This window comes from Zymoseptoria tritici, chromosome 1, assembly GCF_000219625.1.
Source record: "Zymoseptoria tritici IPO323 chromosome 1, whole genome shotgun sequence".
NCBI lineage: Eukaryota > Fungi > Ascomycota > Dothideomycetes > Mycosphaerellales > Mycosphaerellaceae > Zymoseptoria > Zymoseptoria tritici.
In genome coordinates, this window is record NC_018218.1 from 4,468,531 (window position 1) to 4,494,636 (window position 26,106).

General features: G+C 54.4%; 11 protein-coding genes across 11 annotated transcripts; 4 read left to right on the forward strand and 7 right to left on the reverse strand.

Annotated features, from left to right (window-relative positions):
- Positions 1-853: 853 nt before the first annotated feature.
- On the forward strand, positions 854-2,503 carry MYCGRDRAFT_33410 (uncharacterized protein; the record flags this gene model as incomplete). Its single annotated transcript, XM_003856545.1, has 2 exons — positions 854-2,068; positions 2,138-2,503. The coding sequence occupies 2 exons, from the start codon at positions 854-856 to the stop codon at positions 2,501-2,503; spliced, it is 1,581 nt and encodes a 526-aa protein (XP_003856593.1).
- Positions 2,504-2,696: 193 nt separating this feature from the next.
- On the reverse strand, positions 2,697-3,950 carry MYCGRDRAFT_32139 (cystathionine gamma-lyase; the record flags this gene model as incomplete). The annotated part of the gene is made up of 1 exon (XM_003857048.1): positions 2,697-3,950. The coding sequence occupies one exon, from the start codon at positions 3,948-3,950 to the stop codon at positions 2,697-2,699; it is 1,254 nt and encodes a 417-aa protein (XP_003857096.1).
- Positions 3,951-7,098: 3,148 nt separating this feature from the next.
- Positions 7,099-8,121, forward strand: MYCGRDRAFT_24229 (uncharacterized protein; the record flags this gene model as incomplete). Its single annotated transcript, XM_003856546.1, has 1 exon — positions 7,099-8,121. A coding segment is annotated over one exon (1,023 nt), but the record flags the coding sequence as incomplete, so codon positions are not given.
- Positions 8,122-8,873: 752 nt separating this feature from the next.
- Positions 8,874-10,034, forward strand: MYCGRDRAFT_24656 (uncharacterized protein; the record flags this gene model as incomplete). The annotated part of the gene is made up of 1 exon (XM_003856547.1): positions 8,874-10,034. A coding segment is annotated over one exon (1,161 nt), but the record flags the coding sequence as incomplete, so codon positions are not given.
- An 804-nt stretch (positions 10,035-10,838) lies between these two features.
- Positions 10,839-12,550, reverse strand: MYCGRDRAFT_53936 (uncharacterized protein; the record flags this gene model as incomplete). Its single annotated transcript, XM_003857047.1, has 7 exons — positions 10,839-11,211; positions 11,270-11,430; positions 11,489-11,651; positions 11,706-12,212; positions 12,269-12,282; positions 12,337-12,374; positions 12,432-12,550. Coding segments are annotated over 7 exons (1,341 nt in total), but the record flags the coding sequence as incomplete, so codon positions are not given.
- Positions 12,551-13,244: 694 nt separating this feature from the next.
- On the reverse strand, positions 13,245-13,934 carry MYCGRDRAFT_84104 (uncharacterized protein; the record flags this gene model as incomplete). The annotated part of the gene is made up of 1 exon (XM_003857046.1): positions 13,245-13,934. The coding sequence occupies one exon, from the start codon at positions 13,932-13,934 to the stop codon at positions 13,245-13,247; it is 690 nt and encodes a 229-aa protein (XP_003857094.1).
- A 373-nt stretch (positions 13,935-14,307) lies between these two features.
- On the forward strand, positions 14,308-15,248 carry MYCGRDRAFT_15680 (uncharacterized protein; the record flags this gene model as incomplete). The annotated part of the gene is made up of 2 exons (XM_003856548.1): positions 14,308-14,707; positions 14,761-15,248. Coding segments are annotated over 2 exons (888 nt in total), but the record flags the coding sequence as incomplete, so codon positions are not given.
- A 518-nt stretch (positions 15,249-15,766) lies between these two features.
- On the reverse strand, positions 15,767-16,458 carry MYCGRDRAFT_66999 (uncharacterized protein; the record flags this gene model as incomplete). The annotated part of the gene is made up of 2 exons (XM_003857045.1): positions 15,767-16,336; positions 16,404-16,458. The coding sequence occupies 2 exons, from the start codon at positions 16,407-16,409 to the stop codon at positions 15,767-15,769; spliced, it is 576 nt and encodes a 191-aa protein (XP_003857093.1).
- A 265-nt stretch (positions 16,459-16,723) lies between these two features.
- On the reverse strand, positions 16,724-20,545 carry MYCGRDRAFT_20072 (uncharacterized protein; the record flags this gene model as incomplete). The annotated part of the gene is made up of 2 exons (XM_003857044.1): positions 16,724-19,849; positions 19,901-20,545. Coding segments are annotated over 2 exons (3,771 nt in total), but the record flags the coding sequence as incomplete, so codon positions are not given.
- A 657-nt stretch (positions 20,546-21,202) lies between these two features.
- On the reverse strand, positions 21,203-22,888 carry MYCGRDRAFT_67005 (uncharacterized protein; the record flags this gene model as incomplete). The annotated part of the gene is made up of 3 exons (XM_003857043.1): positions 21,203-21,754; positions 21,965-22,522; positions 22,592-22,888. 3 exons carry the CDS (start codon positions 22,664-22,666, stop codon positions 21,203-21,205), a joined length of 1,185 nt encoding a protein of 394 aa, XP_003857091.1.
- Positions 22,889-23,078: 190 nt separating this feature from the next.
- Positions 23,079-25,469, reverse strand: MYCGRDRAFT_67008 (ABC transporter domain-containing protein; the record flags this gene model as incomplete). The annotated part of the gene is made up of 1 exon (XM_003857042.1): positions 23,079-25,469. One exon carries the CDS (start codon positions 25,317-25,319, stop codon positions 23,079-23,081), a length of 2,241 nt encoding a protein of 746 aa, XP_003857090.1.
- Positions 25,470-26,106: the final 637 nt, after the last annotated feature.

Here is a 26,106-nt window from a genome sequence, read left to right on the forward strand (position 1 = left end):
TATAGAGACGTACGGTGTCGCAAGGGTAAGTCCCCGAATCCTCGACACCATCGGAGACGCAGCGACCAGTGCCGCTATTTGTTGAGCAGAACTGCCATGTGTTAGCAGAAGGATATGGCTACGTTCGACCATATTCATAAAGTAGCCCAGGGAGGACGAAGCCATTGAACGGATGACGAAAAGCTTCAAGATCAGCATCGTGTCTGTTGCGATTGTTCGTGGAGGATACAAGACTCAAGGCAGTTGGGGATTTCAGACTACATATACAACATTCGGACGCTGGCGGTCGGCGTGAATAGATGAATGTGTCCAAGCACCAGAGCTTTGATGAGGACTGTCTGTGAGCTAGCACTATCTCCCAAGGCGCGAGGAGAAAAGCGGACCTGTATAGCGTTCTCACTGGCCATACCACTCCGAAAATCGTATTGTGCCGGCAAAGACGTGAGACATTTCTCGGCGAGTTTACTGTTACCTGCGTTGCCGGGAAGCGCGAGACGAGCTCGAAGAGACTGACGCTGGGAGTTCGCTCTACAGTATTAGTCGATGCACGAGCAACCACGAGTTGTCAGCCCGTCTTGCCCGTGAAGCGGCCCCCAAATTTCTGTCTTTCACGTGTAAACCAATCCCTCCCGTGCGGACCAACCCGTAGCGCTAGCGTTCACCTTGCATTTCCAACCACTGCCTCGATTGAGCCTCATCGCCGTTCTTCCTTCCAACACACACGTACGACATGACATAGCACAGCCCACCACATGCGGATGCCCGAGTTCCATCGTTGCATCGGATGACATTACCTTGACCGCAACATCGCGAAAACGATCATCGTCATCACGCAGCCATCACACCTGTCACCATGATCAAGCTGAAGCTCGGCAAGGGAACTGCTTCGCAGGCGCCGGGCTCGACATCGCAGAATACCGCCTCATCGCCGTCCACTGCTGCGCCAGCACAACAACCACCGGTGAAACTAAAGCTCAGCGTATCGCAACCTCCAACCCCCATCACACAACCGCCGAACGCCGGATTCCCACCAACCGACCCTCCCGCGAAGAAGAAGCGAGCATACGTCCGCAAAGATCCCGACTCGAAGAAAGCCAACAGCAAGAAGCGCGCCGCCGACGATGACACCATCTCACCTGCCCCCAAACGTGCCGCCAGTGGTCCCTCGCGCAAGATCTCGCTCAAAATCCCGAATAACAACCTTGGCGAGGATGGCAGAGGGCTCGCGAAGATCCCCTTGATCAAGAAACGTCCCTCAGTACCCAAATTCGTCGAACTTCGCGCGCGCGGCAAGGCACCGCCACGACCGAAAGGCGTCGGATATGACTCCGAGGATTCGGACACGGAGAAGGATCCGGCGATCCAGCAGGCTTTGATCTTGCGTATGGAACCGGGAGAGGATGCGGATTACATCCGAGAAGCGATCGCGGAGGGCAAGATCGGACCACATCCGAGTCAAGGAGATGCGGAGGTGTCATTGAAGTTTGTGGAGAAGACATATCGGCGAGCGATGGTCAGGGTAAGAGGTAGAATGTATGGCGCTGTTCTGGTGGATCTACCCTGCGTGGTGGAGTCAATGAAAAGCTTCGACAAGAAGGGATGGTGGAAGGTGGCCGACGTGACACAAATGCTGCTCGTGCTGGGTCGATGCGGTTCCGAAGAGGAGGCCCGCTCTCTGCCACTCCCTCGAGAGGTCAACAAAGACACCTTTCAGTACGCTCACGGTCTGACACCGCCGATGCACTGGGTGCGCAAGCGCCGCTTCCGCAAACGCCTCAACTACACCCAAGTCCAAAACGTGGAAGAAGAAGTCGCCAAATTGCTCGAGCAGGATGCACAATGGGAACTAGGTGGCGGCAAAGTCGTCAGCGAAACTCTTTCCCGCATGGAAATGGAACGCTCGCAAGAACCACAAGACTACGACTTCGAAGACGACGAAGATGCAGAAGGCGAAGCTGTCGATACAGTCGAGACGGACCAATACGATATGGAGGTGGAAGACGACGAACCCGACGAAGACCTCGAAGCCAACCTCCAAGCCATGTTCGACGACGAAGAAGACGCTCCTGTCGCGGACCTCATACCGGAGTCTCCCGCTCCACTCGCTGATCAAGCCGCCTCCCGCGCCGCCGTGGAGTCCGCCATGCCCTCCGAAGCAGCGACGCCAATCAGCACGCCCGCAGGCGAAGCGGCGCAGACTTCCGCCTCGGACGACGACGAAGAAGACGGGTCGGATGAGGATTCCGACGACGACGACGACGCGGACTCGATGGATGCTGTGGACGAGGATGCGCTGGCGAAAGCGGCTGAGAAGGCGCAGCAGATGGAGGAGGTGGCGGATTTGGAGAGGGAGGTGGAGAGGGCAAGGCAGAAAGTCAAGGCGATGACGAACCAGTTGTTGAGGCAGAGGGAGGTGCAGAAGTTGGCGGCGTTGGAGGAGGATTTGAGGGTGAAGAAGGGTGTGTTTGGATTGGACGATGGGGAGGATAGTGAGGAGGGTTGAGGATGAGGGTGATGTTGATCGTGTCGCATATGCGCCCAGACGCTGCAGTTCCATTTTCTATCAGACGAAGACAATCTCCCATCTAGGAGCTCTACGCTCAAATCCAACCATAGACGCGCCCAAAGAACTCTCATCTAACAGTCCTCACGGACCTCACACGGCTCTGCCGCCCAACACCAAGGTATATATCTATCTACGCATGCCCGTTTCCATTCCCATTCGCAGCACCATTCCCATTCTGCCCACCAACCACGACCTTCTCCAGCGCCTGCTGCACATCCCTCACCAAATCCTCCGCATCCTCCACACCACACGAGAGCCTTACCAAATTATCAAACACGCCCGCTGCCTCCCTCTGCTCCTTTGGAATGCCCATATGCGTCATACTCGCGGGCACCTCGACCAGACTCTCCACTCCACCCAGACTCTCCGCCAACGTGAAAAGCTGCGTCGCCTCGCAGAACCGGTTCGCGGCTTCCTGGCCTCCCTTGATGCGGAAGGAGAGCATGCCACCGCCCAGGCCGTCGCGGTGTTGCTTGATGGCGATCTTGCGCTGCTTGTGGGATGCCAGACCGGGATAGTTGACCGCTTCGACGAAGGCGGAGGCTTCGAGAGCTGTGGCGACGGCGAGTGCGTTTTTCGAGGCTTCCCGCGCACGGAGGTGGAGGGTTTTGATGCCGCGGTGGGCGAGCCAGCAGTCGAAGGGTGAGGGCACAGCGCCAATGGCGTTCTGGAGGAACTTTAGACGCTCGTGAATCTCGTCCGAGTTGAAGGCTGCACAACCCATGAGGACGTCCGAGTGGCCGTTGATGTATTTCGTGACGGAGTGGACGACGATGTCGGCGCCGTGGGAGAGGGGGTTCTGCACGTAGGGTGACATGAAGGTGTTGTCGACGACGACTTTGATTCCCGAGCGGTGGGCGATGTCGGCGATGGCGCGGATGTCGGTGAGGGAGAGGGTGGGGTTGGATGGCGATTCGATCCAGACGAGTTTTGTGTCTGGGGTGATGAGCGACTCGATGTCGAGTTCGATGGAGGGTGTGAAGGTCACGCGGACGCCGTGGGCGGAGGCGACCTTGGTGAAGTATCGGTGAGTGCCGCCGTAGACGTCGGAGACGGAGACGACATGGCTGCCGGCCGCGAGGGAGAGGAGGATCGTTGCTGTGGTGGCGGAACCGGAGGCGAATGCCAAGGCATATTTGGCCTTTTCGAGAGCGGCGATGGATGTTTCAAAGTTCTCACGGTTGGGGTTGGAAGAGCGGACGTATTCGTGGGCGCCGACGGGTTTACCGACGGAGGTCTGAGCGAATGTGGTGCTGAGTGATATGGACTCGATCACAGCACCAGTGGAGGGGTCGTGGGGCGATCCAGCGTGGACGGCGAGGGTCGCAAAGTTGTGGACTGGAGAGGGAGCTCGCGGAGGAGTCTCGATCGAAGAGTCGGTCATGACGGGCACGATTCTATCGGCGTGTGGTGACATTGTGGCGAGGAAATGAGAAGAATATGTCGACGCGGTCGTGAGGATGTTTCTTGTGTTGTCGAGGGAGACTTTTTTGTGAAGAGACAGGGTTCAGGTGGGGTTTGGACCGAGCGGCACAAACAGTCCCTGAGATGCTCGTGGAGTCGGAAGAGAACAAATGTCGGCAGAAGGACTGCAGTCCTTATATGTCTGGTTTTCTTGGTGAGCGGTGATGATCGAACGAAGTCACAAGACGAGAAATATCCGGCGGCAAAGGCGGTGACTTGAAGTAATCGGAAGAATGAAATGATGCGATCGTCCACACGTTGCAGCAAGAAGATGCACGACTGAAGCTTGGTAATGGCGTGCTTGGAACGCGGGCAAGGGTTTAGACTTTCACACTCTATTCAACCTTGTCCTTCTTTAAACCTTCCATGTCACCTGTTTGGTTCGCCCAAAAACCGCACAAAGATACCACTTCAGCCTCATTCTCGTGTTCCTGCATCTTCACCCTCGCGGTTCCTTTTCCGTTTCTCATGCGGTACCACCACTGTACTCGGACCTGCAAGGCACCACATGGCTGATGCAAAGGCGTGATTCGCAGGCGAGTCCTTGATGATCGAAGCGAGTGCTCCCATGCGCGAAACACTTCCACTCGTCGGAGCACTTCACGGAGGCTGCCGTATCTACGGCGGCGACGTTTCATCATGTTTGGAGCGCTGACAATCCGCTGTGCTCACCTTGTGCCTTCCCAGTAGCAGCAGCCGCAGCAGCAGCATCACGCCTGGACGTGGCCGGCCCCCTCAGACTCTCCCTGACACTTCGTCTCACGCATCCACTCCTTCGGCATTTGAACTCACCCAGGAACTTGCTTCACCGACCTTCCGGATCTCTCCATCGCGCCGGCATACATGATCACCTGCCGGCTAAATTGTCGGGCTTCCCCAGCACTCGTTCCATCCTTGTACTATTGCCTGTAACATCAGTGGGACAGCACACTTCATATCCACCGGTGCCGCAAACATGGACGCCTCGCTCTGCTTGACAGCCTTAAGCAGACTGTCCAGCATTCCCGTGTCCACGCCATCGCCATCGCCACACAGTGCGGCAGGACACTCGCATTCTGCATCTCCGACCAATTCGACAGATTCGCCTTGACGAGATTGTGACTATTGCGGCAAGTCTGACTACGGCGCTCTGCTCTAAGCGGCGACATTATACGCGCGAATAGTCCATAACTGCTGCTTCTCGTCGACTAGCCTCCATGTCACCACAAGATAGACCCACATTGTGAACATCTCATAACGCAAACGTCGGCTTCTCGGTCAAGGTCCGCCCATGTATAGAGATTCCGCAAGCACCCGCTTTCCTCGTCACGTCGCCCGCCTGAACGTCAACTGCCAGGCGGTCAATGTTAGCTGGATAAGTGTTATAAGCGCAGCTGCCAATCGTCCAACTTCTTCTTCTCCCTCCAACATCAACGACCAAGATTCTTCTCGCCAGAAAGAAGACTTGCAATACAACAACACTCAAGACCAACGCTTAACATGAAGCTCATTACTCTGATCGCGGCCGTCGTCATCGGTCTCATCGCCCCAACTCTCGCGGTACTTCGACACCGTCCCTCTCCCACTTCTCCGTCCCCTTGCTGACGCAGACTTTGCCCAGTTGGACAACTGCCGCGACAACGGTGGCAATGATTATTGCATAGCCAACGCGGGGACCTGCTCGGAAGGCCGGACGCAGAAATGGTACAAGACTCCTCCTTCTTGCCAGAAGGAATTTGTTTGCTGACTTTGTTGACCGCAGTGGACCCGACGGCGGTTGCTTTTGCTCTTGAACACGAGCGCTGGCATGGATGAGGCGTTGGCGGCGGCGGCGGCGGATGTGTTGGGGGAAGGAAGTGCAAGGTTGGGGAAGGGATTGGAGGTTTTCGGTTGGAGGTTTTCGGTTGGAGGGAAGATGTTGCAATGATTTGGGTTGAGTTATTGGTTTTTGTCGTTATCTTGTTGTACACTACCCTATCTTTTCCGATCCGATCTAAGTATTCCTTCAAAGTACGCTGTTCTGTGAGCTCAGAGTCTGGCCGTGTCTGTCCCCTCTGAGCAGTGTTGCATGATGAGGTTGAAGACGGGATTGTTATGGCCCACAATCTCCAGTAAGTGGGCCTTATCGATAAGCGGCATTAGACTTTTTTGGCGCGTTTTTGTGAATCGCCAACCAATGGGAGCCACACAGCCACAGGGATCCGATTTGCAGATCAAGCGTAAAACTTGCCGGACCAGGGCACAATTGCCCACGCGACCTCGTATTTTTCAACGTCAGTCCGTCCAAATCCGAATTCACTTGCGTCAGGGCTGTCGTCTTTGCGGTCTGTATCGAAGCGGCATTGCGGGCAGACTGCCGGGCGCACGCAGTACAGCAAACTCGGAAAAGGACCAGGATCAGGGGGAAAACAGCACCAAGCCGGAGATGACGCGGACCACCTTGTACACCTTGTGCACCTCCTTTCTTGCAATCTAATCGGTAAGACACCACATTGGCCACTTTTGGAAACACGGCCACTCTGGGACACAAGTCATGCATACGTGATAGACAAGAGACGGACTTCATCTCTCTATCTCGGTGGCGTGTCCTCCATGTCGCCCCTGTCTCTTTCGGTGTTTTGCTTGTTATCCACGACTGCTTGCATCGATGAGGTACCGTTCCCGGGAACTGGAAAACTCATCGACAATCAAAGATGTCGCCCTCGAGGCTGATACAAATATTCGCCAGCACCGTGCTTTTCCTCACAGTCACATACTGGTTACTACGGCCGGATTCGTTCTCGAGGATAGGCTCATGGCATAGACCCACCGTTCCGCGGGAGAATCTCACACTGGAAGTCGAGATATTGAAGAAACTCGATGTGCCGGCCACCTTCACATATCAACGGCATTGCGTACGGACACGGGAGAAGCAAGGCCTGAAACGAGAGTCGCTCATCAATCTGCACCGTCCGCTCCTGAGCGATACGGCAGTGGACATCACCTTGGATGCGAAATTCGTTGCAAATCCCATCACAGAAGCCGTCTTCCCACCGTGCGAAGAGACGATTGACCTTGAAGTCCCCGAATTCTCCTCCCACGCGCATGCGAACACCAGCGCGCTCATGCTCGGTGTAGCAACCACACTCAAACGCATCGAAGCCAGCATCCCCGCCTTTTCTCGCTGGCTCTCCAACACCTCCTCCCCACTCATCTGCCTGGTCGTTGATCAGACCAACCTGACCGACAAAGCCAATGAAACAGCTCGCATCCTCTCCCTCGCCGCGGACCTCAACATCGACCTCGTTCTCGAGCCTTACCACCCGACCTTTGAATTCGACTCCGAAGGTCTGAAGAACTTTGGCCTCGCTCCCGTTCTCGACAAGCACCGCCGACCCAACACAAAATGGTACGGCCTCATCGACGATGACACTTTCTTTGTCTCTCTCCCACGCATGCTCGAAGCTCTGGAGCCCTACGATCCCACCAAACAACACTACATCGGCGCACTGACCGAAGGCCACTTCCGCGTTGCCAAAGAAGGTTTCAAAGCCTGGGGCGGCGCAGGCTTCTTCATCTCTCCTCCTTTGATGAAACTCCTCGCCGAACGAACCACCGAGTGTACGCATCTGGATAAATTCTTTGGCGATATTCTCTGGCGCGATTGTATCCTGCACGTCACTTCGCCGACCGTGCATCTTACGGAACTCCGCGGTCTGAACCAGATGGATCTGTGGATGGACATGTCGGGGTGGTACGAAGCGGGTTTCACTCCAATCCTCACAGTCCACCATTGGAAGTCATGGCACCAGTACCCCATCGTGCGAGGACATACTGTTGCGGATGTAGCGGGCCCAGACTCCTTCCTACAAAGGTACCTCTTCACGAACAATACAGTCTTCACAAATGCCTACAGCATTGTAAAGTATCCCAAGGGTCTGCCGGATCTAAATCTCGTGGAAGCCACCATGACGGAGGAGGTAAACCATAAGGATCCGCCGGATGTTCTGGAATTTCACCACAGTTTTGGCAGAACAAGACCGAAATTGAAGAAAGGCAAGGAGAAGATCTCTTGGACGTTTCAGTATGCCGTGATGGACGACGGCAGGGTACGGCAGTTTTATGTGAACAAGGGACATGGGAATGCTAAGAAGGGCTTTGGTATTGTGGAGGTGGACTGGACGCATGGCTGATGGGAAAGAACACTTTTTGTTTGCCTCATCTGAACGACTGTAAGCAGTAGCTTTTCGTTTGTGCATGTGCACGACTTGACGCCGCACAAAAGCAGGCGTACGGCAGGTTGCGTTACGTGCGTCTGTGTTGCGGAAGGCTGCAGCGTAAGACCACTTCTGGATCAGTTGTACGGGATTTGTGTACTTGGGACCACTTTTGGGGCATAGATTTTGGAGTTTTATACCACGGCAAATGAAGGGACTCTCGAGAGTGTTTTCGTGAACTCTGGAAGCTAGCATGAGAGGTGGAGCCGAAGGAAAAGGGGTCGAGCGGGAGCTCGAGGTTCAACGCCGCGTGGTGTCACTAGAGTGCCGCTTGCGCGTCTGAAGGGTGCACACTGTCTTCCCTGCTCTTACTATCGCTCAATATCTCACCATTTTAATTGCTGTCCCTTCTGTTATATCACCTTTCACATATACCTTGGTCAGCAGTGAGCTCACGCATACTACATGGCCACACCATGGAGATGAAAGGCTTCTCAATCAACGAAATGCCTTCAATACCCATAAATCGCAGGATGTCCCTGCTTGGGGCCGTCTTGATCTTGGGAACTCTATACGCAATCCTCCTACATTGGCCGCAAACGTCCTCGACGTCCTCCTTTACCGGCGCATACTCATCCTCCTCCTCGTCCTCCTCATCCTCCAACGACAACAAGCCATCGTCATCGGACACCACAAAAACTGGCTGGACTTTCGTACCCGATCGCGATCGCAACGACCACTCCCTCACTTCCGAACAATGCTCCGCGGCATTCCCCGACCTCTACCGCGAAATCGACCGCTCTCGAGCATACTGGAAAGCACGGCAAGGCGAGGAAAAGTTGACGGACAAACAATGGGGTCTGGAGTGGAGCTCAGATGGAGGACTGCGGGTAATGATCTGGGAGCAGCAATTATACATCATCGAGTCCAGGGGTTTGAACCATTTCCTGCACTGGAAAGAGCGATCGCATGCGACGCTTCATAACCTTCAACGAGCGATCCTCGCTTCGAAAGAGCCGGTGCCGAACATCGAGTTCAGCATCAAGATCAATGACAATATCGCGTTGACGGATAAGCACCCAAATGCGACAGTGTGGAACTTCAACCGCGATGTCAACGACAAGGCAATGGAGCAAGTCTGGTTGATTCCCGACTTCAACTTCTGGGCATATCCGCGCGTGGCTGGGAGCTATGGCCACTACCAACGACAAGCCATGGACATGGGCAGCGACTACAATTCGAAGAAACCACAGCTCGTTTGGCGCGGCACAACAGATTTCAACCCGGAAATCCGGCTGAAATTGCTCGAAGCTGCGAAAGACAAGCCATGGTCGGCGGTGCACAAAGTCGCGGAAGATGTCAAGGACGAGGAGAATATGAAATACCGCATCACCATGCCGGACCACTGCAAGTACAAATTCGCTGTACATACCGAAGGTACGACCTGGTCCGGACGACTGAAGTACCTCCTGAGCTGTCACTCCACCATTGTCGTCCATCCTCTGACGTTCACCACCCACCTCTACCACCTGCTCGAGTCAGACGGACCGAATCAAAATTTCGTCCAGGTGCGGAAGGACTGGTCCGACCTCCCAAAGACAATGGAGGCTCTGCTCGCGGATAACACCAAGGCGAAGAGGATAGCGGATAATGCGGCGGCGAAGTTTCGCGATCAGTACTTCACTCCGGCGGCGCAGACGTGCTATTTCCGGCAGTTGTTCAAGGTGTGGTCGGAGATGACGCCGGTGCCGGATCCGTACGAGCACGAGACGCTGGAGGATGGGAGCGTGCAGAAGACTTGGAGGGGGATGAGTTACGAGGAATATGTGTTCTATGATAAGGGTTACAACGATGAGCACTAGGTTTCCTGAGGTGTGTGTCTGCCAGCTCAGTGCCACTGGCTCTGGGTTCTGGAAAGCGGAGATTGATTGGCAGGCTCTCGCGTTCGACTACGCTGCCATGGGTCGTCGGGTCCTGGCGTATGGCACTGAGTTTCTTATCGACGAAGATAATGCTTACCGCGATGGGCATCAATCTCTGGCATGGCTAGATTCGAAGGATGAGCGTGTCTTCTTGGGAAACAGAAAGAGAAGGACATTCCGCTAGCACGCCGGCGATCTTTCGTGGAAAAGAAAGTCTGCATCGCCGGAGATTGTGAAGCAGGCAGCTGCCGGATGTTGACTGGATTGAAAGCCTGCAATGGGCTGAGACCATTGTAAACTTGACAAAGAGGCGCCGCTTTTGGCTTCTCTTGCGCGGCGGAATGTTGCCGCCGATTCACATTTGTATTTACTATACTTCCTGCCTACGAGCGAATTTGAGCGAGCGAGTTCTGCTTTGTCTGAGAACTCTGTCGGCCAGAAGCTGGATTTCGGACCGACATCGTGGTACAAAAATGTGGGCATAAGATGATCGAGAGACCAAGATCTTGTTATACACTACCTGTACCTTCGCAAGCCAAGACATTCATCTACAAACACACTCCACCCTTACATGTCCTCTCCACTTCACTTCTACACCTTACTAATGCCTCCATCCTCCCTCTCCTCATGCACCACCTCCGCAGTCCCTTTCTCCCCGATCTCGCCATCACTTCCCTTACTCTCCTCGTCCTTCACCACCGCTCCTCCAGCAGCACCCTCCAACCCCACCTCCGCATTTCCCATCCGATCACAAACCACCCGATACGCCGGCACGAAATTCACACAAATCGCATACGTCAGCGGAACGAAGAAGAAGGCCAGTGGGACCGCCATCGCCGTCGCGGTGCCGTTCACTTTGCCGTTAAGGTCGGCTGCTTTGCCAGTTAGGGGCGTCACTACGGCGCCCCCAGCGACACCAGCGATAATAAAACCAGAGCCGCGTTTGGAGTGGCGGCCGAGACCGCGCATGCCGAGAGCGACAATGGTGGGGAAGATTATGGACTCGAAGAACAGAGTCATGTAGAGCATTGCCATGCCGGTGTTGCCACGCTGGGTGATGGACGGAGCGATGAAGACGATGCACCTGGCGTCGCGTTAGTATGGTCATGGGGATGAATGCGGATGATGTCAGTGTCACTCACATTGACATGTAGGCCAGGAAAACCCATCTCGGACGAACGAATTTCATAATTCCCACACCGGCGAAACGCCCAATGGCAAATGCTGCTTGGGCTCCGGCGAGGAATCGGGCGGCGGTGTCTGATCCTGTGTTGGCACGCGTCTCGTCGACGTAGTTGATGAACTTGAGCGAAAGCAGGTCAGTCGGGATGTGGGTCGCTTTGACATGGTGTGGGACATACGTAGGTAGCAACGGCGACTTGAGCGCCCGTGTAGCAGAACTGAGCGAACGCCGCGTGAAAGAGACGGTACTGCTGGCGAAAGGGCTTGTCCGACGCCGTATCTGCGCCCGCATCTTGTGTTTGAAATTCCATATCGGCATCCGTAATTTCTGGTATTGGCGAGCTACAGTCCGTGTGAGCAGAGCGTGGGGAATGCGGATCTAGAGCTGCCACTCACAAGTAGAAGACAATCGCCAGCAGGAATACGAAGACCGCGATGGCGAGATACACCCATTGCACTGTCTTCAACGAACCAGTGTCATCACCTGTATTCTTGAAGAAGACGTACGACCCCAGCACAGGCGCAATGACAGTTCCGATACCATTGAACGCCTGGCTCAGATTGATACGCATCTCAGCATACCTCGGCGGACCACAAACCGTAATGTACGGATTGGCTGCCGTTTCGAGGGAGCCGAGTCCATTCCCGATGATGAAGATGGCAGCGCAGAAGCCTCCAAAGGATCGATGGAGGAGACATGGCCAGGCGATCAGGGCGCCGACGCCGTATAAGCAGAGGCCCCAGATGAAGACGACTTTGTAGCCGTAGTGTCGGAGTAGCCAGTTGGCGTGGCCGAGCGAGGCGAGAGGGTAGGCTCCAAAGTAAGCTGCTTGGAGGCCACTCGATCGGGCCCGTGTGATGTGTAGGGTGTTTTGAAAGTGCTTGTTCAAGGTATCGAGGAGTCTGAATGTTGTGTCAGGAAGTGTGCGGTGCGAGGATGGTCCTACATTACTACGTACCCGTAGGAGAAGCCCTGGGATCACGTTTAGTACTGCCGAGACTGACTTGTTTGGGAATCACCACATACCCATAGAAAGAACAAGATTGTGACCAGTGCAAGCGGATCTTGGGAGCCCGTGTTAGCGATGCAGGATGGAGAGTTCTCGGCAGACGGTCACTGACAGACGGATTGTCGTAGCGTCAATTGCGCAGCGTTCGTTCTTGTGCTATTGCTATTCCGCAGCACGTTCTTCTTGAAGACAGCCATGGTTGTCTACGGAATAGCAAGCACGGAAAGAGAGAGGATTCGGAATGTCAGAGAAAAGATTGGAGGATAGCTCGAGAGGTGAGATACCACCACTGCTCTAAGCGAAGGATGCCACCTCGCCGATTCCTCATCCGTTCAATCAGGTCAATTCATCGACGGGCATTAGGTTTGCTGGCGCTCATGTGGTCACAAGGTTTTTTACAAGGTTCCGACAAGGTTACAACCCCACAATGATACCCAAAGCTCGAACATCCTTCCACTCCATTCCCGCAATCCCCAAGTGCGGAGAAGCCAGTCGCTTCGCGGTCGGGTAAATATGCACCGAAGCTTCGTTCGGGTACTGTATGGCAGACATCCGGTTGAACGCATAGATCCATGCTGCGCGTGCGTGAAATGGCCTCGGAAGCTACGATCGCTTGCGGCAACACATGTGGCACTGATAAAGTTGTGTCTGTGTACATGTATACGCGAGCGTATCCAGCCTCATGAAGTCGAAAATTTTGCGACGATTTTGCTGAATCTTCCGCTTATTCCTTGGTATACCAGGTCCATACAGCGGCATCACACGGACACTGATCCGGCCTCCGCCGAAGGCATTATTCCAGCTTGATCTGCGGATGGTGTGTCCTGTTGGTTTCTGGCCAACAATTTGCTATGGGCCAAGTGTGTGAGATTTAGCATTCTGACAGCATCTCGACGCCGTTGTTTTTCGAAGCACCGCGAGTCCGTCAATCCAGTCTCCGGCGAGATGCTGCTGGTGCTTGGGCATCGTTTGCCACGCCTGAGATGGCGTCCATGACAAGATTCCGGAGCTCACGCTGGCCTTCCTCGCCATCGAAGTCGCCGCGGGCAGCAAGCTCCTCGATACGCCGTCTGAACTCCGGATCCGGCTCTTCTCCTGCATCGCCAGCTCGCATGGTTCCAACGTTCAGTTGCAGGCCTTGAGGGAGCGGTGGCGGTGGCGGTGGATGATGACCAGCGGCATCGCCATTCGAGAGTGATTCAGAAATATCTGCGGTCGCTGTTGAGCCGCCACCAGCTGCCTCCTTCAGATACGCCGCGACGGCAGGCTGTTCATCGGGATCGTCGAGTTTCTCTGCCGCAAGCTGGCCTTCATCATTGCGTAGATTCATATCTGTTCCGAGCTCGATCAGCTCCTTGGCCATGGCGACATCTTCCACGCTGAAGAGCGCGGTCTCTCCATCCTCGTCCTTGATGTTGGGATCGACATTGTAGTCCTTGACCAGTACTCGTAGCAGATCTGTATGTCCATATGAAGCTGCGGCGTGGACCAGACTGTAGCCGTGCGCATCCTGTTTGAGCGCAAGATCCGGATGAGTCTGTAAGTAGCTCAACACCGTGTCTGATGACTCCGGCACAAGATTGAGTAGGCGGTCAATCGAAGGTGCTTGTGCCATTGTATTGATGTTGTTGCATTTGATGTCAAGCTTTTGTTAGACTTCAGTCAGATGCTGATGTTGCTCGCTATAGTACTCCGTTGAGAAGGTCAGATACGGCCGACGATAACGCGAGTCTAACACGGAATTGGAGCGCATTCGCGATACAGCAGTGCTGCTATTGTCGAATCCACCACAGCGATTACTCTACCATCCTCGACCATCCTCGACATCTTCTCCAGCGACATCAGCTATAATGGCCGACTCACCTGCCTCTTCCGACCTCTCCGATCCTCCCTCGGTGGAGTCCGACAACGAAGATCAGCTCAGCACCGCGATACCTTCATCACGACCCAGCGTCGACATTGGACATGCCGACTCCGACCAGCTCGCTCCACCGTCGAAGCGTCGCAAGACTGCAGCATCGACCCTGTCAGCACTTGATCATGCACCGTCGTCGCATCCTGAAGAAGAGGACGACAACATCAGTCTATCATCCGACGGCTGGAGCAGCGCTCCGGGCTCTCCGAACGACGACGAATACACGTTACGAGACCAAGCGCAAACGCAATGTCTGTGGCGAGACTGCGACTTTGGTGTCGGCATCAACAACGATGACCTTGTCAACCATGTGCAGAGCACACATTGTGCGACAGGCGGACCTAAGAAGACCAAGTATGTGTGCGAATGGGGAGAGTGCCAGAAGAGGACGAGCAATCATCCAAGCGGATATGCGTTGAAAGCGCACATGCGGAGTCATACCAAGGAGAAACCGTACTATTGCTCTTTGCCAGGTAAGTCGTTGCTCCGTGAGAGTACACAGTTCTCGGGCTAACGTGCGGCACAGAATGCGATAAAGCCTTCACCCGATCCGACGCCCTGGCGAAACATATGCGGACGGTCCACGAGCCGGAAGTGATCAAAGGCCAGGCAGATGGGACGACACCGCCTGGAAGGAAAGGCAGCACGAAAATCAAGCTCACCAATGGCAGCAAAGCTTCTGCGCAAGCCGCAGCTGAGATGGCTCCCACACACGATGAGGATGGCAACGAGATCGAACCGTCCTTACCGAATGATAATATCACGTATATGCCGGCGCATCACCCTATCACCGGACAACCAGGCTTCATGATCCACTACCCTCCAGACATTCACTTCACGGCGTGGGAGAGTGCAATCGCGGCGGATCAGCTGATGAGGTTGCTTAGAAGGCAGCTCCACTGGGCGCAGCAAGAGAGCGAGGAGCTGAAGAAGGAGGTGGACATGCTGGAGCAACAACGGCGAGAGGAATGGACGCTCAAAGAGATTCTCCTGGATGGAGTCATGGAGGCTGAATACGCGAGCGCGGAGAAAGAAGAGTTGCTGAACAACGTCAACGAGGCAGTACGAGAGGCCATGGAGACTGATGTCGCGCCTGCGAAACAATTGCGCTGGACCGGCGAGCTGCCAAAATGGCGCCGTCCTCGAGCGGCGGCTCCGACCTTCTCAGACCATGATGCTCGTATGGGAGACGACGCAGAATCGCCGGCTGAGAATCAAGACTCGCAATCACCTCCCGCGACGGGCGTTTCTGGAGGCGGCTTCGACGGTGAAGCTGACCCTTACGACAACTACCTCAACGCGAGGATGGCTGAGCTGGAGGAGCGCCAAAGGCTGCGAAACATACAGAACACCCCGGTCAAGACTACGAATGAGCAGCATGCTGCCGAGAGCGATGCTGCGGGAGCCCTGCGCGGCATGAGCCACAAGACCTAGCAACAAGGACCTAACATGACACGAGTAGCGGCGCAGATATTCATAGCGTACTTTGTCCCAGGCAGTGCGCCACATGGGCTGTAATGTATACTGTTTCTCTACTTCGACTTCGACGATATGCTCCTCCGCTTGCTCTCCTTCTTCTTCTCCCTCGCGCTCTCCGAGTTCACAAACGGAAAGCCACTCGTCCTCTTGTCCGCTCCCGTCCTCTTACTGATCCGTCCCTTGTCCGTCCCAAACAGCGCGACCCAGAGACCAAGACAGGCCAGCAGTGAACTGATCACTAAACCTGACCCGAACGCAAACGTCAACCCATAGTTCACCTGAGTGTACAGGTAGAACGCCGAGAGAGCATGATAAATCGTCGTCACGACCAAAGTCGGATAAGCATAAGGATCGCGAATCGTGCCGTCGTCGGTCTCTTCTTGCGCGGCGGAGATGTTGGCGCTGAGTTGCGGTCCGAGGGGCACAGAACCGGAGAGCAGGATTACTACTGCGGCGAGAGTGAGGAGGACGAGGCCCAAGCTGCGGGAGAGGTAGGTTTCGGCGTCGGTGATTTGGCGGGGCTCAGAAGCGATGAGAGACAGAATGGCTCTGGGCGAGAGGAGGAGGGGAATCGATTGGAGCGCGAGGTAGCCGCTCGTGCCAAAGGCGTAGGCATGAAATACCTGTGAGGTACAAAGGTGTTAGTGGAACTGAGTCGTGGGGAGGTTTTCGTCTACAACATGTACGCACGTCCATGATCTTGAGGTTCGGAGCTGTGATCCTAGGTGGTGCGAGAGTGGATGGTGGTGTGTAGTGATGGTAAAGGTATGCGAGTTCCGAACATGCAGGCAAGCAAGCGGGCAAGCAGGCAAGCAGGCTACAAACTTTGTAGACACGAAGAGCTGCGTCATTCGTCCGAAGGCGGCTAGCGCCAAACAGTGTTTGAGGACCAAAGTGAATGCTCAGAATAGTCCCGCAGTGTCGTTCGTCAGTCATTAGCATTACAATTACTCTAAGTCGTCAAAGAAGAGACACCATCCGTATGCCTACATTCTTTCCTTCTGAATCTCTCTCAGAGCCCTCTTCATGCCCTCCAATCTCGCCCTCTCTCGTACAATCGACTCTTTCGCCAACCTCTTCACCATCGCCCGTCCACTTCTTACATGTTCGTCCTGCCACGCCGCAAGCTCACCCGCAATAGTCTGCTGAGTATAGCTCAGTTCACAGCCGAGCGTCTCCAGCTCGCCTCTAGCCTTGGCCGCTTTGTCCCAAGCTTCCATCGCCACAGCACGCTTTGCATCTTCGAACAGTCCAATGCTGGGTGTCCAGCGGTTGGAGCGGGAGATGGAGCTTTTGCTTCGGTCGATTGCTCGCTGCGCTTGTGCCATGCTACCGATGAGGTAGGTGGGTCTATTTGTCGCGACTTGAATGGCCGAGCTGGATGAATGAATGGAGTGGAGAGCGTAGTAAAGTCCGCTCAACGGCGAGGCTTCGCTCGATTGTAATGCCTTTGAATATCGCTCGAATGCTTTCGTGTATTCCTGCGGCAGGAAGGCCACAGTTGAGAGAGCACTTGAAGACAACATTTGTGCTTCCGCAAAGTCGTTGTACAGCATTCTCTGCCTATTCGTCAAGCGAATGGCCTTCTTCGTCGCTTGCGTGACACCGCGGACCTGCTCTCGCGCGAAGACGACAAAGTTTTGCACGCCTTGAGTGTCCGTAATGGGCTCGAAGTCGTCTCTAATGTTTTCGACACGTGCCTCGGCTTTGCGCTTGGTCCGTTCTGCGAGCATCTCGATATCAAGCTCTGGGACGAGAAAGAATTCCCATACCAATTCATGGGTCGAGAATGTCCCATGCGTGAGCAAGTTGCGGAAGAAGTTGTCCATTCTGATCTGGGTGTCCCTCAACACAGTTCGCGATGGTCGCGACGGGAGCAGAAATGGTGAAGGCAGGTCGAAATTCGTTGGAAGCCAACTCGCAGGACATTCAATCGACAGCCATTTGGACAGATTTTCGAAGTCGCTCACCGAGCGTCTGCAAGTCGTGACGGTGATGGTGCCGCCAGAGTTGGGAGCTCCAGACTTCAGAACAAGTCGGATGGTGGCATCCTCGACGAAAAGGGAGCGCACCACAGTCGTCATTCGGCCGTCCTTGCCCGGCGGAGAAGAGAGCAGGACGAGATCATCGATGCGATTGCGAACGTCGTCGTCCTTCGCAAGCTCAACTGCAGTCAATCCACGGAGATCTTTCAGCGTCATGTCTACTCTCGGATCGCCAAATAGCGTTCGAACGAGGTCAATGCGGCCATACTTGCTTCCAACCATCAAAGGCGTGAATCGCTTATCGTTGACAGCATTTACATCTGCGTCGGAGTGTCGTAGCAGCTTCAGACTCAAGGCCATATCGTTGGTGATGTGCAGAAGCGTGTTGCCTTTGGCGTCGACGTGATCATCCAGATGCAGTGGCTCACCGTCGCCTTGCGTCTCGGTCGCTAAAGCCAAGGCCTCCTCAATCATTGCGTGGTACTGCTCGTGGTCATAGGATCTGCACAGCGCGAACAGTGGCGTTTGTCCATTCTTATCCTTTAACCGCCAAGGAAGCTTCTTTCCAAATTTGCGTATCAGATGAGGCTGGTGGAACAGGTAATGCGCGAAGCATCTTCCTTTGTTATCCTCAATGGCAAGGTAGTGCCGCAACTCGTCTGCTGAGGCGTTCCTCTCCAGGAAATTGATAAGCTCATCGGTGATTGCGCGATTGCCGGACTGCACGGCAGCAGAGAGCAGCGTTGCGCCATCCATGTTCGCATCTTCAAGAACGAATGAAGCGCGGAAATGTGCTGGCATGTTGAGGAGGAGCTTCAAGGTAGCTGTTGCTCCAGCATCGACAGCCATCATCAAGAGGGAGCTGCCCTCAGAGTCCTGCGTCTGCGAAAGCGTTGCTGTGGACAGATCACCCCCCATCCCAGTACTCGTCTCTGAATCCATGCTCTTATTACGAGAATGAGATCTGGAAGAGTACGCTGAAGATACCGAAAGGCTCCGAGGTAAGGAGGCTAGCGACACGTGTTTGGTCACCTTTCGCTCCACATTATCTGGTAGTGGCGTGGGCGGCCTTTGAAAGGGAAAGACGTGCTGTAGCGAGCCGTTGACAGCAGCAAAGTCGGTCATGATCGCGGTATTGGAGGCTTCGCCCTCACGATCTGCACCGTCCAGGCTCGAGATGTCGCCCGAGATATCTTCCTCGTCGGAGGCCTCAAGATCCGACGTCACGGGCGATCTGGCCAAGGTCGAGTCCTCACCCGACAGTATGCGAGGCTGTAAGATCTCTTCGACAGTTCGTACATCTCCAGTCTTGACCGCCTGCCACAAAAGCCTGTTCCGCCTGCTTGTTTTGCGAAGAGCGCTTGAGCCACCCGACAAGTGAGCCAAGACTGCCTCCAATGTCGCCAGAGCATAGCCTTGTTCGCCACTTTCAACTTCATCAATGAAGATAAAATAGCGCATGTAGAGCAGCCTTGAGTGCAAGTGTCTCACGCCGCTGCGTATGACAACAACCAGCAGCATTGACACTAAGACATCGGCGTTGATCGTCAATGGAGACACCTCCGGGTGTCCCGACGAGTCGTTTCCATCACCATCTTTGAGATTGTCAGCGGCGGTGATGGCCTTCTGGGTGCTCAGCAAAATGTCCAACATCTCCTGTGGGCTGGCCGCGACGCCCATTTTCTTGAAAACGTGAACGCCTCTTGCAAGCCGCGCTGCCAAGGCACGTTTGCCTCGCATGCCGTCCGGGATCGGCACTCCAACCTGCGCGATATCAATGTCAACCATCTTGCGGATTTTGGATTCCAAGTCGTGATCGTCCAGCCTTCGCATCGCACGCACTCGTGGAAATAGAGTCTGGTCATGGACCTGCTCGGTCACATAGCGCTCGATCAAACGCTCAACTGCCGGCCCAGTAAGCTCGGTGTTGGCTCCAAGGAGCGAGAGCTGCTGCTTGTCGACATTCTGAAAGAGGTCGATAGCCGTGATTATTGCAGTCTCCAGCGACGTCCGTAACGATTGCTCTTCAGGCTCCAGCTCCAATGCCGTTGGATGAATCGTACTCGTCCCGGACACCGACGACTTCAACGAAGAAACCGAGTCGCTGATTGAAGGCCCAGAAAGCTGAGAGCTCATCGAGCATCGTCTTGACTTTGGCTTTGGCAAAGGAGCGTTGTTTGCCGAGATGAAATCTCGGATGACCTGTTCCAGTCCATGCTGCATCTGCCGCGATATCATAGGGAATTGAGCCAGAAGGTCTCCAAACGTTTTCACTTCCTTCTTCTTAGGTGGAGGTGGACCCGTCGCCGTGATTGACGCCGCATCGCTCGAAGCCTCCGCCAGCAATTTCTTCCGCTCTTTGCTAGGCTCGTCACTGATGACAGCTGGTATGATGGGATTCGCTTGGTAAACACCGATAAGAGGTCGCGAGATGTAATAGATCAACCACTGCTGATTATCTGCCGCGTCCGGATAATAAACAGTATCGACGAGAAGTTGCGCCTGATTCAGAGTCTTGAAGCCCTTGTTGCTGTAGACAAAAGAGTCCTTGACCACCACAGTCCGGCCATTGATGGTGGAGTATTGCTTCGCCTTGCTCTTATTTTCCCGAACATTTCCTCCATCTTTCCCAGATCCACCCAAAGAAGGAACACCGCCCGGTACTCTCAGCACATGGCTCGCCAGGAACTCCTCGGTTCCAGCAAGATCAGCATATGTAGTGTTGGTGTCGCGGTCCTTGGAGCGGAGCAGAACTTCGGTGGTGGGAACAAGGAGGACATGATGACTTGGTGGTTGGCACTGGGTGGGCAACGCACTGCGAAAGAAGGCGCGCAAGTAGGGATTGAGTGGTTGCATCAGACTGCAGACGAGGGATCATTCCGCGCTGGTGATCATCTCGTTTTGCTGGATGCGATCGATCGCATGCGATTTGGTCGTGAACGTGAAAGCTCGGTGCCTGGCGTTGTGGTAGAGCTTGAGGTTACTGTCGGTCGACGTGGACGGCGCAGAAGTCGGCAAAACGTGATGCAGAGGTGAGGTCAAGACGAAGAACGATGCTTTGTTTCAGAAACGGGTGAGAACTCATGAGCCCTTCCAAGAAAGCCGTTCGGGGGATGTGTGATCATTGTTGCGAACCCTGCTGCTGCACTTCGATGGTTCAGGTTTCCAGGCGGCCCGCCGATCACAGCCCACGAGCAAGCATGTGACAATCAGCCGCAGTACCTTGTGCGGGACCTGACTACTACCTAGTAGTACTCCTCGTTAGTGCTTTGGGCCATTGCACAGCGGCTTTCTGCGTCGATGATGAGCAGTTGGGCTCTGGCTGTGACATGAACACGTCGATCGGAGGCACAATAAGGGTAATTCGTTTCATTCGGACGGAAGCTATTGACTCCCGTCCTGGTGTCATCAACAGCCACAGACTTGGGCACTTTTGGTATCTGCACTCGGCTTTCTCGCGCGAGCGTCTCCTCTCAACCGCAACTGCAATTCTCTTTGCCTGATTTATGCCTTGGCCGCACCCGCCTTGATGAGCAGAATATCTCCATCCTCCACCACGTAGTCCTTGCCCTTGGTCATCACTTTGCCCTTGGCCTTTACTGCCGCTTCGTCGCCTTCCTCCTTCATGATCTTGTAGTTGTAGACAACAGCCTGGATGAAGGTCTTCTCGAAATCTCCGTGAATGACACCAGCTGCTTGAGGAGCTTTAGTTCCATTCCGAATCGTCCATTGTCGGACCTCATCTGTGCCGGTCGTGAAGAATGATCCGAGGTTCAAAGCTTTGCGCATGGTCGTCACAATCTTTGGGAGCGCAGACTTTGTGCCGAGCTTCTTGCACTCTTCCTCCGCATCCGCCTCCGTTTCGAAGCGCGTAAGACGGTCTTCGAAAGATACTGAGATGGGAATGATGGGATCACCGGTTGCATGCTCCTTCACCCACTCCGCAATCTTGGGAAGATGCTTGTTCTTTTGGCGGATGTAGTCCTTCTCACTGAGATTGACGAGGAACACAACTGGTTTCGCACTGAGCAAGAAAAGAGGGTTGATGACCTCAACCTGAACCAACTAAGTCAGCAAACGGTTTTGATGATGTTTTCATGGCTTCGTGATGGCGGTTGTTGTTTCTGATCAGAAAGGACGTCCTCTCATTACACCTCTTTGCGTTGTATGGTGAGGGTTCGAAGAGCTGGGATTATAGAGATTTGATCTCTGGTTCATCCGTGAAACTGGTGGAGGGTGGTGAATGGTGGAGAACAGCACACGTACCTCTTTTGGACCCCAGTCGCCTTTCCGTACGTCTTTGCCCGCCTTGAGCATTTCAAGAATCTTCTCAACTGTAGCTTGTTCCTCCTTGAGCTTCTTCATCTCCAGAGACTGACCTCCACGGCGAGTCTGCTTGGCCAAGTTCTCAAGTGCCTTCTCAACGAATTCGGTGTCCTTGATACGGAGCTCCTCGCTGATGATTTCGAGATCACGGATTGGGTCGACGTCGCCCTCCACGTGGATGATCTCGGCATCGTCGAAACATCTCACAACTTGGAACACGGCATCGACCGCTCTGATGTGTGACAAGAACGCGTTTCCGAGACCAGCACCTGTTGAGGCACCTCGTGTGAGACCGGCGATATCGTAAACAGTCAAGTTTGCAGGAACGATCGATTTGGGCTTGTAGTGATCGACCAGCCAGTCGAATCGCTCGTCGGGAACGATGACACGCGCTTCTTCGGGATCAATGGTGGCATATGGGAAATTGGCAGGGTTTCCAAGCGAGCACTTGGTGAGCGCCTGGAAGAATGTCGACTTTCCCACGTTCGCGAGTCCGACCTGAGCGGTATTGTTAGCATGTCCTCGGACTCCCCACGCGCAGAGCACGCACTATGCACCATTACATACAATCCCACTCTTTAAGCTGTTGCCAGGTCGTCCCAGCAGCAGCTTCTCCTGCTTCACTTCCTTCTTGGGAGGCATCCTCTTCTTGCTGGCGTATGTGCGGAGTGGGGTTGGTAGGAAGACACCGACGATTCGGAAGGTGGATCGGCTGGTGAACGCAGGACCAGCTGCAGTGGTGGAAGAGGAGCGACAAGAAGAAAAGAGTAGACGCGGAGTCAAAGGGAGAGACACCGTTGCGACTGATTGGTGAGCTGACGACCTGTGCCCGTCGCCAAAAAGGTTTGATGATTTCGAGGTGTGTGGTGGATTTGATGCAAGCTCTTCTCCTTGTCAATTTTGAAAAGCCCGAGCTGTCCCCACTTGGACTGAGGGGTGCCTCAGGCACGACTTTACGTTCGATGGCGAGGTACAACAGACAATCTTCCAATGTGCAGCATTGTCGTGATCGGTCGTAGAGCTATGTTCACAAGCTAATCTATGTGCCCGGCCTTCAATGTTGTACCGCAACACCGCTATCATTCGCTTGCTCCGTGATACGCTTCTTGTAGTCCTTCACGGTGCCAGGGAAATGCTCCACAGTTCCTTGATCACACACCCACAAACTCGTGCACACCTTCTGCAACATGGTCACATCGTGACTGACCATCAGCACACCTCCCTGGAACTGATTGAGCGCCACACTGAGAGCATCCATAGCTTCGATATCGAGATGGTTAGAAGGTTCGTCCAGAACGAGAATGTGCGGGTTCTGCAGTCCGATACAGGCAAAGGCAACTCGGGACTTTTGACCTCCGGACAGAAGCTCCATCTTCTGCAGACCAGTCATACCAGTAATACCGAACGCTCCCAAGTGTCGGCGATACTCTTCGTCGGATTTGCCAGGGTATTTTGCGGCCATGAATCCGACTGCGCTGGCGTTCAGGTCGAGGGCGTCCACGTGGTGTTGAGCGAAGAACCCTATTCGCAGGCGAGGGTTCTGAGAGATCAAGCCGGATGAGGGCGACAGTGCTCCAATGAGGAGCTTGAGCGCGGTTGTTTTACCAGCTCCGTTGGGACCGACGATGCCGATCCGTGAGTCGAGCTGAACGTCTAGATCAACATTCTTCAGGAGGATCTTGTCAGGAGTGTAGCCAAAGGAGACGTTGTCCATCTGGATGATCGGAGGCGATAGCTTCTCGACCTCGGGGAACTTGAAATGGACCTCGTATTCACTCTCTGGTGCTTCCAGCATCGGCATCTTCTCCAGCTTCTTGATGCGGGATTGCGCTTCTGAGGACTTTGCCGCATTGTATCGGAACTTGTCGATGAAGGCTTGCAGATGAGCGCGCACTGCCATCTGGTTTTCGTACTCGCGCTTTGCCGTCTTCCGCCTTTCCTCCTTAGTGGCGTAGAAGGATTCAAAGTTGGCACCCTTGTAGTAGTCCAGTCGCTCGGAGTGCTGGTGAATGATGTCTGTCGCGACCTCGTTGAGAAAGGCTCTGTCGTGAGAGACGACCAAGACAGTGCTGGGATAGCCCTGAAGGTAGTTGGCCAAGAATGTGATGGATGGGACGTCCAACATATTGGACGGTTCGTCGAGCAGTAGAAGATCAGGTTCGCAGAAGAGTGCTCTGGCAAGGGCAAGACGCATACGCCAACCACCGGAGAACGTCTTCGTGGCAAATTGCTGTCTCTCGTGAGAGAATCCAAGACCAGCGAGAATGCTGGCTGCTCTTGACTCTGCCTTGTCGGACTCCATCTCGGCGAGCTTGCCCTGCACATCGCTCAACGTTATATCCAGACCCTCACGCTGCTTGTCTAGTCTTGCAGCGTCTGTAGATGTATCAGCCATGGAAGCTCGCTCAGCTTCAAGCTCGGCAAGCTCCTTGGTGATCTTCTCTTGCTCCTTTAGCAAATGCTTTCTCCATACATCGGCATCGAGCACGGCCTGCAAAGCCGGTGTGTCGTCTCCGGAGATTTCTTGCTCGACGTGCAGGATGGAGATGTGGGTAGGAATAGACACTTCACGCTTGGCAAGCGCCCTGAGCAAGGTGGATTTACCGATACCGTTCTGTCCCACCAAACCATATCTACGTCCGTATGCCAGTGTGAGATTGGTGTCTGTCAAGATCCGCTTGCCTCCGATGGAAATGTCGATGCCGTCGACCTTGATGTCTTTGCTCTTCGAGGCTGCGTCTGACCCCAGCTGCAGTGGGTTGACTGCCATGAAGAATTCTTCGTACGACATCTGCTCATCCGGCTGATCGAGCAAGCGTGAGGCCTCATATTCGACAGTTTTGAACTCTTTCTTGTCAAGTTTGGCTCGCAATTTTCTCTCTGCCTTCTCGAGCTTCTTCTTGTCGACCCGGGATTCCACTTTGCGCGTGTTGGCTGATTCCAAGTCTACGGCGCCACCAGTAAGACCAAGCGTGGAAGAAATATTTCTCTGCGATGCCACGGAAATTGTTTGATCGAGCTTCCTCGCAGATGGGGCCTGCTGCCGCCCGTCCACATTGCTTTGGGTGCTCAGTCTTTGGACAAACTTCTCCACGAGCTTCTGGACTGTGGCCTCGTTCTCACGCGATAGATCTCCCGATGCGGACAAGAGCAACTGCGCGATGGCAGCCGCCGCCTCTGCCAGAGGATCTCCATCGGCACTGAATTGTCGAGCGGCATGATTGAGATATCCAGCGGCGTAGTCCACTACTACAGAGTCGACATCCGGAAGCTGCGTCCTGATCTCTGCTTGCATCTTTCCGAGCAGGCGGAGGCAAATCCCGTGATGTGTTTCCTTTCTCGAAGCGAAGTGGAGCGTCAATAGCTGGTCGGTCCTTGGTGCCGAGTGTATGACAGTCCGGACGGATCTCCGATAGTGAGCGATGGCGTATTCTATTTCCGACGCTGTTCAGAAGCCTGCAGGTGTGGTCGCCGTGGTGGTTTGTATGGAAAACTTGGCGAGCCTGCCGACTTTGGTAAGCGTGGCGGAAGTGGGGCAGTCAATTAACCGAGATTTTCAAGGCGGCCGGTCATCAAATGTGCCACCAAATATCAGCCACATTTTTGATTAGAACCTGGTACCTTTAAATGGAAAGTTCATCTCTACCAGACTGAGGTGATCAGGCTTCCCTGTCGTACCATGTGCCCTGCCCTTTCCGGTCCACTGCCACGATTTCTTGACTGTCGGTCTTCTCCGGGACAGTTTACTGCAGGAGACAACTTTATTCCTCACGCGGCTGGGCAAAGTATAATAGAATACATATGGTGCACTCGTGGTACACTAAGAGCTCTCTCCGCATTCGCCGTGACGAACTGTCATCTGTGAGGACTTCTGCTCATTTGTTTGTTCGCAACGGCATCAGCTGGGTGTCAGAGCTTCGGTCTAGCAGGGTAGAGCATTCCTTGCATTGCGTGTTGCGCGATCGATGCGTGTGGGGATGTTCGGCCTTGTGCTCTAATCCCGGTTCTTGAGACGAGGCTAGTCGATCACGCACATAATAGATGATGCTCAACGTCTATATGTGAGGGGATGGAGTCTCGGG